Source organism: Anabrus simplex, chromosome 5 (assembly GCF_040414725.1).
Source record: "Anabrus simplex isolate iqAnaSimp1 chromosome 5, ASM4041472v1, whole genome shotgun sequence".
In the NCBI taxonomy this organism is placed as follows: domain Eukaryota; kingdom Metazoa; phylum Arthropoda; class Insecta; order Orthoptera; family Tettigoniidae; genus Anabrus; species Anabrus simplex.
The window spans coordinates 91,575,742-91,593,881 of record NC_090269.1 but is presented as its reverse complement, the minus strand read 5'-3'; the positions used below and the strand labels follow the sequence as shown (position 1 = coordinate 91,593,881).

Genomic DNA, 18,140 nt, shown 5'->3' with positions numbered 1-18,140 from the left:
CTCATGCGACCTAACTCTTCTTGGTGGCCTACATGAGTTGCACAAAATGAAACATGCACTTCTCCAGACTGAAAAGTAACATCAATATTTGCTGGACAATGACCACTTATCTTGTTGCTTCCAAGTACTTTCTGGTGACGCTCATGATTACCCCTTGAGTTAAAGGTCCCATCCCTGTGGCACCTGTATTTCATTTTAGAGGAACCATCTTTACATTCGTACTTGGAGCGACATACAACAAATTCACACACTTGCTAATTTTCTTTTTCACGTTTCCACTTAAGGAAATCCTCTTCATTCGCAAATTTTAAACTTTCCTTTGCGATACGAATCTCATGAAAATTAATAAAATGTGCCACCATATCGGATTTTGTAGCACATTCTTCTACACAAAGCGGACATTTTACTTGAGGTTGTTCACACTTCGCAGTCTTATGTTGTGAATTTTTATGTCGTTCTAAATTGTATTTTGTGTGAGAGGTAAAACTACACAAATCGCACGAAAATTTAGGATTTTTGTTAGTGTGCTTTGTTCTTACGTGATGATTTAAAGTTTTCCTATAATTGAAAAATTTATTACACTCACTACATACGAAATTGTCCATTGTGCAAGCATAAAAAGTTCACTGCAATGTGCAATAAAGCAGTTAATTCACATAACTAATTCACTCTTTCATGAAGTGGACCCCCAAAACACTGCAGAAGTCTATTAAAGCCGATTATGGCTGCTCCTAGACACAAGTCCGGTATGTTTATTTTGATGATGAGGATGATGCTTGTTGTTTAAAGAGGCGTCACATCGAAAGTCATTGGCCCTGTTTATATTGTGTATTTTAAGGAGTGCTCTTGCAGTTGGTATTTTGGGGTTCATGTTAATCAATTGCAGTGTCTGCTGTTCATTTAACAAGAACTGAGGATTTTTGAGTATTTATTTGAGATTCTTTTGGATGGTATTAGTGCGGTCTTTCTTGACAATATTGAATTTATCATCTCTGAAAAAATGCTGTCTTCAGTTTTACCCACAATTACTGTACAGTAGTATTGCCTTTATGTAAGTTGTCCTTGATTTTTTGTTTTAGGTGGTTAAATTGTTTGTTAGCTACTGATTAGTTATAAATTTCCTGTTTTTTGTGAAAATGAAGAAATTTATGTTTATATATTATTTGATGAAAAATTTAAAATAAAATATATAAAACAAAAAATATTCTTCTTCTCCTCTTACTGCTTTTCCCATATATGTGGATTCGGGGGTGTGACATGTCTCGCTTCATGGCGCCAACTCTGTGGAGGGATGTAATCACCAGCCCTCAGATTTTAGGGAAAGACGTATTTTGTTCTTGAAGAAATGACTAAAAATGAAGTTGTATATACACGTTTCATGTATTTATTTAGAAACTGTACTACTATTGTGCTTAAAAATGTCTGAATTGACGTTAAAACCTATATAATTCTTATTTTTATCCCTAAATCGGTTAAAAATGCCTTTCAGTATATTTCGAGAAAATAAAATATTTGCTGGCTTATGTTCAGTCTTTACGAAAATTTTAAAATCGGGAAGCTATAAACCACTCTCTCCGAAATGCCTTAAGAACCTCCTGCAGTGAACACTCCCGTAGTTTGTCACAAGGCAGAAGATGACACAGTATCCGTTGACTTCTGGGGAAAAGAACTGCATTTCATTCTGTGAGAATATTTTGGTGTTTCCGTTTGTTCAGTGTATGAATTATGCTGAAAGTGTCAGGTTACAACTCGTCTTTAATTAAAAAGTGGTTACAGGAGTTGCTCCTGTGACGTTTGCAGCAAAGAGGTGAATAAAGTTGTTTATTTCCCCGTAACGAGTTATTAACTGCAGTTAAGAATTGTTTAATTCTTGTGCGTTATTCTGTTTGCAGTAATAACCAGCAATTTTCATCCTGTTAGGGTGTTGTAGGAATTTAAAAAATCACACAAATAAGTAGTATAGTAGTAGGCTATATCAATTAACTTATTAACGGGCGAGTTGGCCATGCGGTTAGGAGCGCGCAGCTGTGAGCTCGCATCCGGGAGATAGTGGGTTTGAACCCCACTGTCAGCAGCCGTGAAGATGGTTTTCCGTAGTTTCCCATTTTCACATCAGTCAATCGGCAGCTCCGCCAACTCGGCACTTTGAACGAACCAGCTCAAAGGTGGTGTTAATGCAGACATAATGAAGCTGAGGAGAGTGTGATGTCCTTATATACCTACGCGGGGTATTAATACTCTTTAAATTATGCAAGAAAGCTTTCTAGAAGTGACCTTTTAACTCTGCCCAATTTCCCCTACCTTATAGTACAACTGAAATCCGTCTGCGAGCAAGGCTAACGTTAGCGCAGCCCGTCGTCAGCGGTGCCCGCAGTAGCGAGCCCGGCCCCCGTCGCCAACGGTGCCAATTTAATATATATAAAACAATTGTTGAGGAATGTAAAAATAGGTTTGTACCTTTAAAGGTAGTAAGGAATGGTAAAGATCCACTATATTATCCGCTGGCTGGCTCGACTGCTGGTACGGATCTCCCAAACATACGCTCTCCAGATAGTCGCATGCAGTGTTGTGTTTTGTTATAGTTGGAGACCTTTGTCTATCCTGATTGTTTTTAAATATTTGATTCTCAACAGTTCATCTATTTCTTCGGTTGAGTGGTTTATTTTGTGTGTGCTTCCATGTACAGTATACTCATTTCAAGACTCATGCCGCCTATTAGACGCGGGCGAAGCAACTTTGGTCGAAGAACTCCACATACTACAAGCCAAGCTAATTTTCAGTTTAATCGAACTGCACAACAACGTGAAGAGTGAAATGAAACTGAAAGGATTGGGATATTACAAACCCGTGCAGCGCGTCGTTCAGCTAATAATCTTGCAACTTTGAATCGAGCTGCTTTCAGTTACGATGTTTCGATTGACTACAGTGCCTACCAGTGCGTTGCTATTGTATCTATGAACTCAGTGTGCCAATATTGTAAGGCAATGAAATACAAAAATGAAGCCGCTGGATTGTGTTGCGCAAATGGCAAAATGAAATTAGTGCCATTGATTCCACCACCAGATCCATTGTACTCATTAGTTTCAGGAACAAGAACAGATTCCATATATTTCCTTACAAATATCCAAAAAATATAGACCTGCTGAACAGTTCACATCTATGTTAGTCTATCAGGGTAATTTCTAGGTAGTGATATGCTGTGACCTATTTCAGCATTTCCTTATTCACAATCAAGATATTCATATTGCAGGTAATGAAAATACATTTTTCCAGTAGTTTGTTATTAACTTTTGGTAGCAGTAGAAAATTAACTCATTCGATGTTGATAACGTAATCATTTGCATTATTCTGATTTTTGCGTGCAGTACAGACTGAATTCGAGTTCCTTCCATTGTAATTTATTTTTGACAGAACAACATTTGTCGGGTCAGCTAGTTAAAAATAAATGTGTAAGAAAGGAAGATATAAAAATTAGGACTATTAAGCAGTACCATATGGCTGATAAAACAGGCATGAGGGAGTTTTTAATAAGTAACTATGATTGGTGGGAAACGGTAAATAAAAATGTAAACAGACTCTGGGATGGGTTTAAAGCAATTGTTGAGGAATGTGAAAATAGGTTTGTACCTTTAAAAGTGGTAAGGAATGGTAAAGATCCACTATATTACGGTATAACAAAGAAGTAAAGAGACTAGGAAGGAGATGCAAGTTGGAAAGAGATTGAGTTAGAAATGGCTCTGGAAGTAAAGAGAAATTGAAGGAACTTACTAGGAAATAGAATCTAGCAAAGAAGTCAGCATAATTGACAGCCATACAATTTTAGTGAAGAATGGAAGAGTATGTATAGGTACTTTAAGGCAGAAACAGGTTCCAGGAATCATTAATGAACAAGGAGAGTGTGTATGCGAGGATCTTCAAAAGGCAGAAGTATTCTGTCAGCAGTATGTAAAGATTGTTGGTTCCAAGGATAATGTGCAGACAGAGGAGGTAAGTGATACTAAAGAAGTGTTAAAATTTACCTAGGACAAGAATGACATTTACAGTAAGATACAAAAGTTGAAAACTAGAAAAGCAGCTAGAATTCATAAGGTTTCAGGGGATATGCTAAAGACAATGGGTTGGATATAGTACCATGTCTGAAGTACTTATTTGATTATTGTTTGCATTTAGGAGCTATACCAAATGAATGGAGAGTCGCTATAGTAGCCCCTGTGTATAAAGGAAAGGGTGATAGACATAAAGCTAAAAATTACAGTCCATTCAGTTTGACATGCATTGCATGTAAACGTTGGGAAAGCAATGTTTCTAATTATAAAAGACATGTTTGAAAAATTAATAACTGGTTTGATAGAAGGCAGTTTGGGTTTAGGAAAGGTTGTTCCACTGAAGCTCAGCTTGTAGGATTCCAGCAAAATATAGCAGATATCCTGGATTCAGGAGGCCAGTTGGACTGTATCACGATTGACCTATGGTGGGCATTTGATAGGGTGGATCATGGGAGACTACTGGCAAAAATGAGTGCAATTGGACTTGAGAAAAGAGTGACAGAATGGGTGGCTCTGTTTCTAGAAAATAGGACTCAGAGAATTACAGTAGACGGAGCTTTATCTGTCTCTGTAATAATTAAGAGGGGAATTCCTCAAGGCAGTATTATTAGACTTTTACGGTTTCTTATATGATATGTGTAAAGAAGTGGAATCAAAGATGAGGCTTTTTGCAGGTGATGTTATTCTGTACAGAGTAATAAATAAGTTACAAGATTGTGGGCAACTGCAAAATGACCTTGATAATGTTGTGAGATGGACAGTAGGCAATGGTATGATGATAAACGGGGTTAAAAGCCAGGTTGTGACTTTCAAAAATAGGAAAAGTCCTCATTTTCAATTACTGGGTTGTTGGGATGAAAGTTCCCATTGGGGATCATTGTAAATACCTAGGTCTTAAATTAAGGAAAGATCTTCATTAGGGTAATCACATAAATATGATTGTAACTAAAGGGTACCCATCTCTCCACTTGGTTATGAAGGTATTTAGGGGTTGTTGTAAGGATGTAAAAGGAGAGGGCATATAAGTCTCTGTTTTTTTTAATTTCGTGTTTGCTATTTCTAGCCGAGTGCAGCCCATGAAAGGCAGACCCTCCGATGTGCGTGGGCGGCATCTGCCATGTGTAGGTGACTGCGTGTTGTTATGGCGGAGGATAGTGTTATGTGTGATTTGCAGGGATGTTGGGGACAGCACAAACACCCAGTCCCTGGACCATTGAAATTAACCAGTGAATGTTAAAATCCCCAGCCCGGCCGGGAATCGAACCCAGGGCCCTCTGAACCGAAGGCCATTACGCTGACCATTCAGCCCACGAAGTCTCTGTTAAGGCTGCAACTAGAGTATGGTTCCAGTGTATGGGACTCTCGACAGGATTACTTGATTCAAGAACTGGCAAGAATCCAAAGAAAAACAGCTCGATCTGTTCTGGGCAATTTCCAACAAAAGAGTAGCGTTGCAAGAATGTTGCAAAATTTGAGCTGGGAAGACTTGGGAGAAAGGAGACGGACGAGCTGCTCGACTAAATGGTATGTCCCGAGCTGTCAGGGCAGAGATGGCGTGGGAGGACATCAATAGACGAATAAGTTTGAGTGGTGTCTTGTCTTTAAAAGTAGGGAAGATCACAATATGAAGATAAAGTTGGAATTCAAGAGGACAAATTGGGGCAAAAATTTGTTTATAGGAAGGGGAGTTAGGGATTGGAATTACTTACCAAGGGAGATGTTCAATAAATTTCCAATTTCTTTGCAATCCTTTAAGAAAAGGCTAGGAAATCAACAGGTAGGGAATCTGCCACCTGGATGACTGCTCTAAATGCAGATCAGTAGTGATTATCAATTTAGCAAAATAAGTATGGTATTTTAATTAACTTAATGCCTATCAAAATACGTACAATTGAAGCTGCCTAAAAGTATTTTAGAAACTACTTGACAGTCTTTTAGGCAGCTAAAATGACCTTTTAACACTTAAATATCCGAAGTCTAGTAATCACTATTGCAGTTTCTGTGGTGGTTGGGAGTGCAGTGTGTGTTGTCTGAATTTAAAAAGCTACCTTCTGTTTTCCTTGACCGGATCAAGGATGAAATGAATTAAGCATATTTAGGCTATTAGTACGATGGGATCGCCACTCCCAAGGTGATTTATTAATGACTTATAGATACTATGAAATGAGAATGGAGAGTGTTGCTGGAATGAAAGATGACAGGAAAAAAGCGTAAGTACCCGGAGAAAAACCTGTCCTGCCTCTGCTTTGTCCAGCACAAATCCCTCATGGGTTGACCGGGATTTGAACCACGTTTTCCAGCGGTGAGAGGCCGACGGGCTGCCGTCTGTGACAGGGAGGCTCAGTGTGTTGTCGGAATATTAAGAGAAAAGTGGTGGAACAAACACTAACACCCAGTCTATGAGCCAGAAGTAATTAGGCGTGATTAAAATCTTCGATCCGGATGGAAAACAAATCCGGGACCTTCTGAAATGACGGTCACAGCCAAGGATTCGAACAAAGTGAAATCCTTATTGAGTTTTATTAGTATTACTATCAGTATTAACATTCAACTATTGTAATAGAAAGAAGCAAAAATCATTATTTACTTTATCAATTTTAAACACGTACCGGTAACGTTCCTTGTTCAATCTTGCCGCCTGATTATTTTTTAGGGACTTTAAAACGCTTTAAAAATATAGTTAAGTACCGTACTTAAAACTCTAGGCTTTAAAGTTATACAAACATGTACGGCGTCTGGAGGGACAGATTTTATTTGTACTATTGCTCAAGAATGAAAGAAATTCATACTTTAAAACGTGGGAGCGGCTCCACGCGCTCGACAATGCCTGACAGCAAAACAAAGCTTCTTCTTCTTCTCCTGCTCCACACGTGGCGCGAAATCGCCATGATAGGTAGGAGGTGCTAAACGCCGAGGTTTCTCGAGCAGTCACGAGCAAAGCCGATGATGGCTGCTCCTTCGACATTCCCTAGACTCAAGTGCTCAGTGTTGCCAACAAAGACAAAAATAAAGAAAGAAAATATTGTTATATACAAGTCGCACGAAATTCCGCTATGATAAATAAACATAATTATGGATCACTCATTTTGCCACGCCCACAGTCAAATCGAAGTGATGCTTTACGTATAATCTATATATAAAAAATAAGACTTTTGTCTGCACGTTGCTCAGAATTATTGTATTCCTGTATCGGTCGTGTCCACAAAAAGAAGGAAATGCAAATTTGTAATTGGCTGTTCTCTGTCTGTCTGTCTGTCTATATGTATGCACGCGCATCACGAGAGAATGGATCAGCAACATTTAATGAAAATCGGCATATAAAGTTGGGGAATGAGGCAATACAGCTATAAATAATTGTATTCACGCTGGGTGAAATGGTAATTTAGTGGAAGGCCTAAAATTTAATTTTCAAATCTCGTTGTTATTAGCGGTCCTACCTATAAATTTAAAAAAAATCGTAGAGAATACAATTTCCCGATTATTTATCGTACCAGCTATGATAACAGAGATATTTGTACAGTAATTCACACTTGTTGCTAACACCATGTCAACACCACCGAGCATCGCAAACATGGAAATATTGTTGTGTTAATTACCTCGGGTAAACATCAGCCGAGGGGCTGTCTGTAAGCGGCGGTGGATGCGTGCTAGGTTTGCCTGGAAGGACGTGGTTCGATTACCCGTCAGAAAGTCGAAAAATGTAAGAAACGAGATTAACACTTCCGGAGGTTCACTCGAAAAAAAAAAAAAAAACACAAAAAAACCACACACACACACACACACACACACACACACACACACACACACACACACACACACAGAGTACCAGGTTAATTCCTGGGAGCAAAAGCGGCCTGACGTAGAGCTAACCATTCTACCCCATCAAGTGTCGAGGTTACCTCCAAGGACCTTCATGGCCAGTACGGAGATGACCTTGCTGTTTGCTAAACATCAATCGGCCGCGCGATTCAGGGGTAGCAAGCCTGTCTTTTACATGGAGACCCGGAGTTCGATTCCCAGCCAGGCCAGGGATTTTTACGTTGATATGAGGGCTGCTTCGATATTCACTCAGCCTACGTGAGAATTGAGGACCTAACTGAGGGTGAGATAGCGGGCCCCTGTCTAGAAAGCCATGAATAACGACCGAGAGGATTCGTCGCGCTGACCACACGTCACCTCGTAATCTGCAGGTCTTTGGGCCGAGCAGCGGTTGCTTGGTAAGCCAAGGTCCATTTCGGCTATGGTGCCACGGGGACGGTGAGGGGGAGGGGGTATTAAACTCAGAATGTGTCCTATATTGCCGACATCGTACAGCATGGAGTATTACAGTAAGTAGACTTTTTTCCACCTTTGAAAAATCAGACAACCTACCTCTGTCGGGATCCGGAGCTTAACACACTACCACTGATCTACAGAGAAAGCTTGTAACGTAATGCATAATAGAAACATAAGGTAATGTTAATGTCCAGAATTTAAGAAAAGCGGAATGACCTCATCCTAACGAACTGATAATTGATAGTTGTGATGTTACTAAAAAACACAACCAGAATATTATGGTGACAATTTGAAAATATATACCAAATATACACACAACGTCTCACCGAAAGGGAGAATCAAAGGATCGTTTATAACAGTGAACTTCTTTATTGCCCTCAATTATGATAGATTGTGGGTGAGAACACATGCCGATGCAGACCGCCTGCTACGCGGAGTCCAGTGGGCTACTCATTGCTGCTTGCTGAAGGCTGTGTTATGGCGGACTCGTTGGAACCAGGCAAAACGACGTGGACACTCTTTCAATAATGTTATTTTGCTTTACTTCCCACTAACAACTTATACGGTTTTCGGAGACGCCGAAGTGCCGGAATTTTGTTCCGCAGGAGTTCTTTTACGTGGCAGTAAATCTACCAACACGAGGCTGACGTACCTGAGCAAGTTCAAATACCGCCGGACTGAGCCAGGATCGAACCTGCCAAGTTGGGGTCAGAAGGCCAGCGCCTCAACTGTCTGAACCCCTTAGCCAGGCAGGACACACTTTTTTTTTTTTTTTTTTTTTTTTTTGCTAGTGGCTTTTCGTCGCAACGGCACAGATAGGTCTTCTGGCGACGATGGGATAGGAAAGGCCTAGGAGTTGGAAGAAAGCGGCCGTGGCCTTAATTAAGGTACACCGGGCGAGTTGGCCGTGCGGTTAGGGGCACGCAGCTGAGAGCTTGCATCCGGGAGATAGCGGGTTCGAATTCCACTGTCGGCAGCGCTGAAAATGGTTTTCCGTGGTTCCCATTTTCACATCAGGCAGGCTGTACCTTAATTAAGGCCACGGCCGTTTCCTTCCCATTCCTGTCCCATCGTCGCCATAAGACCTACTTGTGTCGGTTCGACGTAAAGCAAATAGAATAAAAAATAAGGTACAGCCCCAGCGTTTGCCTGGTGTGAAAATGGGAAACCACGGAAAACCATCTTCAGGGCTGCCAACAGTGGGATTTGAACCCACTATCTCCCGGATGCAAGGTCACAGCCGCGCGCTCCTAACCGCACGGCCAACTCGCTAGATAGGACACTCATTCAAGCTCATTTATAACAGATGAGTCTCGCTCAGACTAGACTCGTTCAAAATTTCCTACTCGAGCACCGTGGTCAATGAGCCTTTAAAAGAAATAAGCTCGAAAAGACGCCAACCTTACTGAACAAACGAGGCTACCGAACTGTCCATCCTATCTGATCACAATGGGCAGTTCTTCTTTGCGTCATCACTGCATATAAACACTCGTGACGCACACACGTCAGGCAGAAATAAGGCATCAACTCGCAGTCGACAGCTCATTGTCGAAATATCGCCCAGTCTGATCGAGCAGTTATGAGTCGGTTCGAATATATCCAGACTCGTTCTCTTACAAGTCTCACTCCGTTCCAGCAGTAGGTTTGTTCTCTAACCAAACGAGCTGAGTAGTAGAAGTGGAGAGGTATAATCTCATTGTACAGCTCTAGCACAAACCCCCTCATTGCAGGACGAAGGGCTTCAAGGGATTTTATGTGCATGTTGAGAACGTAGCCTGAAGGCTAGTTGGATCCTCAACGGCTCTGTTATCAGCTGTCATAGATCATCGCTGAGGAAGCTTACAAAGAAAATGAGTGAGGTCGTTTCGCGTTGCTTTACTCACCGAGGCGGAAGTTATTACGGATTAGTCTGTCAATCCCATTGAAATGCACGCACCAACCGATCCTATGAGCAACATTTTCACACCATTCACAGTAGACTGGCTGCATAAGGAATAGAGTTACCAACATCACTTACCTGGTTTTGTCGTTCATTCCTTATAATTTAGTCAAAAGGGAGGAAACTCTGTAGAGACTCAATGAATAAACAAATAAATAAATACGAACATCACTTCCATAATGTCAAAGTCAGAGATGAGACACAGACGGATCAGTGAAAGTAACAAATGTTGAATGTTTCTTTTGGGGATCATTGTAAGTACCTAGGAAAGACCTTCATTGCAGTAATCACATAAATGGGATTGTAAATAAAGGGTAGGTGATTGGAAATTAGAAGTGGGGTGGGGGCACAAACATTTATAGACAACAAAGTGTCCCCGGTTCTAAGGAATATCGCGGGTGGGGGTGGGGCAGACATCAAAATTGAACGAAATTGCTACAAAATGGTATTTGGTGCTCTCTGAGCGAATTTCGATAGAGGGTTGAGAGTTTACCAACTTTTTTTTTTTGCTAGTGGTTTTACGTCGCACCGACACAGATAGGTCTTATGGCGACGATGGGATAGGGAAGGAATTGGAAGGAAGCGGCCGTGGCCTTAATTAAGTACAGCCCCAGCATTTGCCTGGCGTGAACATGGGAAACCACGGAAAACCATCGTCAGGGGTGCCGACAGTCAGATTCGAACCCACTATCTCTCGGATGCAAGCTCACAGCCACGCGCCCCTAACCGCACGGCCAACTCGCCCGGTTTTACCAACTTAAGCGTGGTGATAATAGTAGGCCTACTATACAGGTACAATAAAACTTTCACCAAAGCAACAATAATTACGTATGAATTACAATGAAATAGAAGTACGGCGTGTTTATGCAATTCAAGTATAATTTAGTATTTGGCTACACACTTAACAGACACTGACTGAGTGAGACTGCCAAACTGACAAAGGCAAAATATATCCCTGCTTCTCTTCGTCGCAGAACATGCCATACATTGCTCCGCGGATCTTCACTACTTGCTGTGGTGCTGTTCAAATCGGTTAGCCGCGACGAACGATATTTTGTGGTATTCCGCAAAGTATTTTTCTTAATAATGAAATCAATTATAGGAAAGAATTAGCTGAAAAGGCAACCGGGTTTGTACAAATTGCTTTTTTTAATAATTCCCAGTTTCAGGCGACTGAAATGGAATAAAAATTTAATTTTTTCTCCACAAAGGCGACTGCACACGCCCTCGCCTCACCCCTCCCCACAATCAACGCTACTGCTCATCAGGATTACTTGATTCGAAAACTAGAAAATATCCAAAGAAAAGCAGCTCGATTTGTTCTGGGTGATTTCCGACAAAAGAGTAGCGTTACAAAAATATTGCAAAGTTTGGACTAGGAAGAAAGGAGATGAGCTGTTCCAATAAGTGATATGTTCCGAGCTGTCAGTGGAGAGATGGCGTGGAATGACATTAGTAAACAAATACGTTTGAGTGGTGTCCTTAAAAGTAGGATATATCACAATATGAAGATAAAGTTGGAATTCAGGACACATTGGGGCATTTGTAGGAAGGGGCATTAGGGATTGGATTAACTTATCAGGGGAGACGTTCAATAAATTTCCAATTTCTTTGAAATCATTTAAGAAAAGGCTAGGAAAATAACAGATAGGGAATCTGTCACCTGGGTGACTGCCCTAAATGCAGACCAATAGTGATTGATTTGATTTGATTCTAAGCCTAGCCCATTCCAGAAGGCATAGTGCACTATAAACACTAGGTCTTGCCAGCAAATGCATAGGGATTTTATAGGCGGTTATTATCAACGGATATTTTTCAATTATTTTTCTGTTTGCTAATTTTTAGTGCCCTTTTTTCAGGACGGCACGTGGTATGATTCAAAATTATTCTTGTCATTTGAATAGGCCTACGCCATGTATAAATTCTCTGTAATTCTTCAGAAGTATAAGTTGATCAAAAGTTGATATCAAAACCAATTATACAGATATTATAAAAAATACATTAGTCCATCAATTCCTGGCAAATTAATTCATCTTCACACAACTCATCAAATATATCTTCTGTACATTACTTTGCAAAACTAGTACTGGTAGTTAAAAAGTGTATTTGTTAAGAAGGAAGCATTCTTTTTCAGTATCGACTGTCAACATAACTTTTAAGTTATATAATAATAATTAGTCTAATAAGAATAGAAATATGCACAACAGGGAAAGTGCATAACTTAGATGTTACAAAACTGTGTGATTATTATAAGTATAGTACATAAGTATCCTTCGCCCTAGCGTCTCAGGTATCGACCACTTTGATTCTGTTTTTAACTACACCAATTACTGTATCATCTGCAGAAAGAGCCTTTTTGACTTTGAAGAGAATAAAAACTTATCTGACCAGGGAAGTTGGTCGTGCGGCTAGGACCGTGCAGCTGTGAGCTTGCATCAGGGAGATAGTGGGTTCAAATCCCACTGTCAGCAGCCCTGAAGATGATTTTCCGTGGTTTTCCATTTTCAAACCAGGCAAATGCCGGGGCTGTACCCTAATACCACGGTCGCTCCCTTCCCATGCCTAGACCTTTCCTATCCCATCGTCACTGTAAGACCTATCTGTTGATATAGATGTTGATTCCTATAGGGAATCAGAAATATTTGTTCCGAATGAGTAAATTTATAATACCAATATAAATGGTCTGTTATTGGACATTATAAATTTTCCAGCTAACTCATTCCTGGTTGCCAGCATTTCGTCCCCGTGTGCTAGGCTGGGCTCATCAGTTGGTACCTAGCACACCTACCAAGACGTATGGCTAGTGCATACCGTGGAGGCCACTGTGTAGGCTAATTGTAGCCACCGGCAGTGCCAATGCACTATGAGAGACTCCGTCTCACTACCAAAAATTGATGCCTGCTTGGCCATCAGATGATATAGCCATGCGTCTTGGTAGGTGTGCTAGGTACCAACTGATGAGCCCAGCCTAGCACACGGGGGTGAAACGCTGGCAACCAGGAATGAGTTAGCTGGAAAATTTATAATGTCCAATAACGGACCATTTATATTGGTATTATAAATTTACTAATTAGGAACTAATATTTCTGGTTCCCTATGGGAATCAACATCTATATCATGCCTGGTGTGAAAATGGGAAACCATGGAAAACCATCTTCAGGGCTGTCGACAGTGGGATTCAAACCCACTATCTCCCGGATGCAAGCTACACACTGCGTGCCCTAAACGAACGGCCAACTCGCCCGGTAGAAAGCATTGCCTGGACTGTGCAAAGATACTTACTCTTTTTGTCTCTAGAAATGAATTTCATTCATTTATAATATTTGCTGGTTTTTTAATTGATGTTTTTTTTTTTTTTTTGCTAGGGGCTTTACGTCGCACCGACACAGATAGGTCTTACGGCGACGATGAGATAGGAAAGGCCTAGGAGTTGGAAGGAAGCGGCCGTGGCCTTAATTAAGGTACAGCCCCAGCATTTGCCTGGTATGAAAATGGGAAACCACAGAAAACCATCTTCAGGGCTGCTGATAGTGGGATTCGAACCTACTATCTCCCGGATGCAAGCTCACAGCCGCGCGCCTCTACGTGCACGGCCAACTCGCCCGGTTTAATTGATGTTAAGTATGTTCTGAATATTTTTAGAGGAATCTCGAACTGACATGAAAGTACAAACACTGAACAATTTAGGATGATAAGACTAATTATTTGACACTTTCATTATTTGACAACACAGAAAAACTATTTTTTCCAGTATAAAGGCAAATGTTTTAGATGTAGCACTGCTCAGAACAAAGCAAAGATTTCCTTATACAGTTCTTTGTCACCCTTAGAAAGACAGGAAAGTACACAGTTCAAAAAAATTAGGGGAACATGTTTTTGAATGCATGCCATGCTCCACAAAACAATACCTCAGATCCAGATAGATTACCAACTAAACCTTTATTCTTTACCGTTGAAGTATACAAAAGAACATCGATGGATTCCTGTTCATTTTCAGAATACAAACAAAAAAGTCCAAATAGGGGTGAAAACAAAGTGATAACAGTCCTCCAGGGTGGATTTTTATCGCAGTTGGAGAGCTTCAGTATGGTGTATGTCCTCCACAAGCATTTATCACAGCTTGGCACCTATGTGGCATTCTCCGCATAAGGTCGACGGAGGTCACGTTGCGATATCAGATCCCATTTTCAATGAGAGTCTGTTCGAGTCTGTGGTGGAACAGGACGCCCACGAACTCGTCTGTCAAGCCTATCCCACACATGCTGAATGAGATTAAGGTTGGGACTCACTACTGGCGATTCCACCTCTTGAATGTCCAGTTCTCGCAAGACAGCTCTGGTGATGCGCACTTTATGAGCCCCGGCATTGTTGTGCACGAGTACGAATTCAGAGCCAACACCGTATGTAGCAACCAACACATGCTGTAGCAGTATCTGCTCAATTGTACCTGGCAGCGGTAAGATCAATACTGAACACCATCACAGAACCTTGTCCGAATTCGTCACCTTCCTGGATGGCATTTACTGCTCACCATGGCGTCTCTAGACACGTTGACATCCATCACGCTGTGTTAGGGGAAATCTGGACTCGTCTGTGAACAACACAGGTCTTCATTGGCAAAGTTGCTAGTTAACATGGGTACGGGAAAACAGAAGGCGAGCTGTGCGACGTTGTTGCGTTAAACGGGGCACTCGAACAGGACGTCTGGGTTATAAGGACACTTCTCTTAACCTCTTCCTTTCTGTCTGGTCAGACACCGTAACTTCAGTGACCCTCCTGAGGTCTTGTTACAGTTCTATGGCAGTTGGTGAACGATGCCGCAATGCACAGATGGTCAGATATCGGTTATCCTCTGGGCTGTCATACGTCCACGACCCTGTCCAACCCTCCTTGTGAACTGGCCTGTCTCACTATAGCGATTCCACAAGCATTGAATAACTGACGGAGACACATTGAAATCCACAGCAACACAACGAAAAGTCCATCCTTCCTGAATCAAAGTGACGACCCTTGCACCTTGAACCTCGTTAAGATGTCTTGTGGGATGTGCTGGTTTACGTACAATGTGCTCAAATGACCGCAGTAGTCCTTGTACGTCACGACGACATACGGACGCACTGCTATTCACTTTGTTTTGAGAGGTCACCTGACAGTTTAATGCATGGCTATGCCTACAGATGGAGTATAATGTCGATTTGACATACCCTGAGTAGCTAAGGTCTCAAGATATGCTGTACGACCATCGGGACCCCATCTATCAAATTAACGTTCACATACCAGACGTTACAAAACATGTTCCCCTTGAAGTGTGCAGTAGAAAAGGAAGGAAATTGCCTCTCTTCCAGTTTTTTCTTTATTTAATTGTACTGTCTCCCGAGATTTCAAATTCCGCTATGCTTAGCGGAATTACACCATGGTTGGCGACATTACCTTCTGCATATTCAGTGCTGTCAACACCTGCAGGCTTACTGGTAGAATTATTGGGAAGACACTTCACATATCTCTCACAAAAATACAAATAAATACATACAGACTGTGCAATTTTATAGACAGGACCAACCTCCTATAAAGTCTTATTCCTCAATTTCCAATTCATATTAGGCTAAAGTGAACATAACTTACAATTTGCAGACTATTTTACTAAAATATTAAATTAAAATATCTTGTGATTAACGAAATAAGACCTTACAGTTCCCTTTTTTTTTTAAAAGTCAATATACTGTCTCCTGATATTTCAAATTCTTACGCCATATAACGGCCGATAATATAGGTGTTGATTTCCATAGGGAACCTGAAACACCTGTCCCAAATGAGAAAATCATCTGATGCATTGGCACTGCCGGTGGCTGCAAGTAGCCTGTGCAGTGGTCTCCACAGTATGCACTAGCCATGCGTCTTGGTAGGTGTGTTATTTACAAACTGATGAGCCCAACTTAGCACACTGAGGCGAAATGCTGGCAACCAGGAAAGAGTTAGCTGGAAAATTTATAATGTCCAATAATGGACCAACTAAATTGGTATTATATACCAGCCGGCATTTTAAAAAGGAAAAGGGTATTTGCCAGAAACAGTGGCACAGGGATAAGATGAGTTTGCTTTCTTTCCTAAAAGATTCTAAGAAATTCCTCCTCAGTATTTACAGTTATTCTAATACTTTTTGAAAAGTGTTAATGAGGTTATATCTCCTACTTTCCCTGTGACGATAAGTGACTATTTGTGCACGTTAATTTTCACTCTGGCTTCAATGACTCAGAATATCAAAACAAGCGGAAGATCTTACTGGTTAGTAACATGAGTATACTCAGACTTTGGTCGAATAGTTTTGATCATGGCAATCTACAGCTATTGTTACTGATGAACTTATGCATATGAATCAGAGTTTCCTAAAGGGATGCCAGAAATGTGTGGATGCAGGATGAGAGCAGTTCCAACATCTACTGCCATAAGGTACAAGCTTATTTTATTTTATTAATTATTCTTAATTATCAATTTTCTTAATTTTGAGTGATGAGTCAACGCGAGGCAGATAAGCTGGGCGCGCCGGTCAACTGAGAAACTCAATATAGAATGTCCTTACATATGAACTGTAGAAATGCAGAGTGTAACAATAAAGCAGGCCAAACTTTCAGGATACATTCTTCACACATATAATAAGAAAATATGTCATATGGACACGGGTCTGGAAATGCTTTATTTCATGTTAGAACTCATTTTCTAAAACTCTACACAGTACATTATTAATAAGACACACACCAGTACAGAACATACCAGCACATTCACAGGGCATCATGTCTATTTGGCCAGGTACAAACGGAACCATGAGTGAACGCCACCGGCAGCTAAATATGTCCATTAATGTATGCAGACATTTTCTCCAACTGAGCACCAGTAAAAAAAGGACTCCGATATGGTCACACTGCTAATCAAATGACGCCGACGCCAAATACAGCATCATTTTTTGGTATATCCCATATTGAGAACTCTAAGGGGAAAATGTAAGAACTCCCTATGCTTTTCGAGGAACTAAAGAAGCATATAACCTTACAGTTTTTAGTTTGTCAAAACTGATACAAGGTTAATAAATACTAGAAAATATGTAAAAAGAAAACATTTAATTAATAACAGAATAACATTACATATGATAAAAATCATCTTTTGTCCGTATTGACAAATTATAGTCAAAGTATAGGATTTTTATTCACCTTATTCAATACACAATGTTATTAACTCTAAAATTAATTATGTACTGATGATGATTCGAAGGATCGAAACATGTCTATGCTTTAAACTATTCATGTGTTCATTTTAGAGTCGTCAACATTGTGAACTGAGTAAGGTGGATAAAAATTCTATATTTTAACAGAATGACGTGTTTCATTCTTGAAAGAACATCAGATTCTATCAAAACTCAAAGATTCTTTTTTTCTTTGTATTTAAGAATGAATTAATCTTAAAAAACTTTCAGGTGGGACTGTGAAAGTATCAATATAAAAAATTCATATCATTTATTTATAAACTGACAAAGAAACTGTATTTAAACTGTTATGATTGTCATAAATATGAGGTGAGCTGTACAACAGAAATATCAGATTAATATACAACAGAGTTATGAAAGTGAAGGAGCTATACGGGAGTAATCTTCATCTCAATTTAGACAGTTTGACTGGGCAAGATGACTTCACTGTAAGGAAAAATGGACCTTCTTGATTGGGCAGAAATGTAGAAGGAATAATGTCGTATGTTCCTGCTGGAACATCTTCCAGTTCCAGCACTACAAATCCTGACCTGAAATGTATAAAATACAATGTGTCACTACACACACACACCAACACACACACAGTGAAACTTCTCAACAGTAGCCACATTGGAGATAGTTAGGA

The 18,140-nt window shown here is 40.4% G+C and overlaps 1 protein-coding gene across 5 annotated transcripts in view; it reads right to left on the bottom strand.

The window, feature by feature from the left end:
- Positions 1–16,929: 16,929 nt before the first annotated feature.
- The window catches only part of LOC136873775 (calpain-7), a 144,459-nt gene continuing 143,248 nt past the window's right edge, over positions 16,930–18,140 (bottom strand). For all 5 annotated transcript variants that reach the window (XM_067146987.2, XM_067146988.2, XM_067146989.2 and 2 more), the window contains one exon: positions 16,930–18,045. In XM_067146987.2, the coding sequence (XP_067003088.2) occupies positions 17,901–18,045 (145 nt within the window). In that variant the 3' untranslated portion in view covers positions 16,930–17,900. The remainder of the gene's footprint in view (positions 18,046–18,140) is intronic.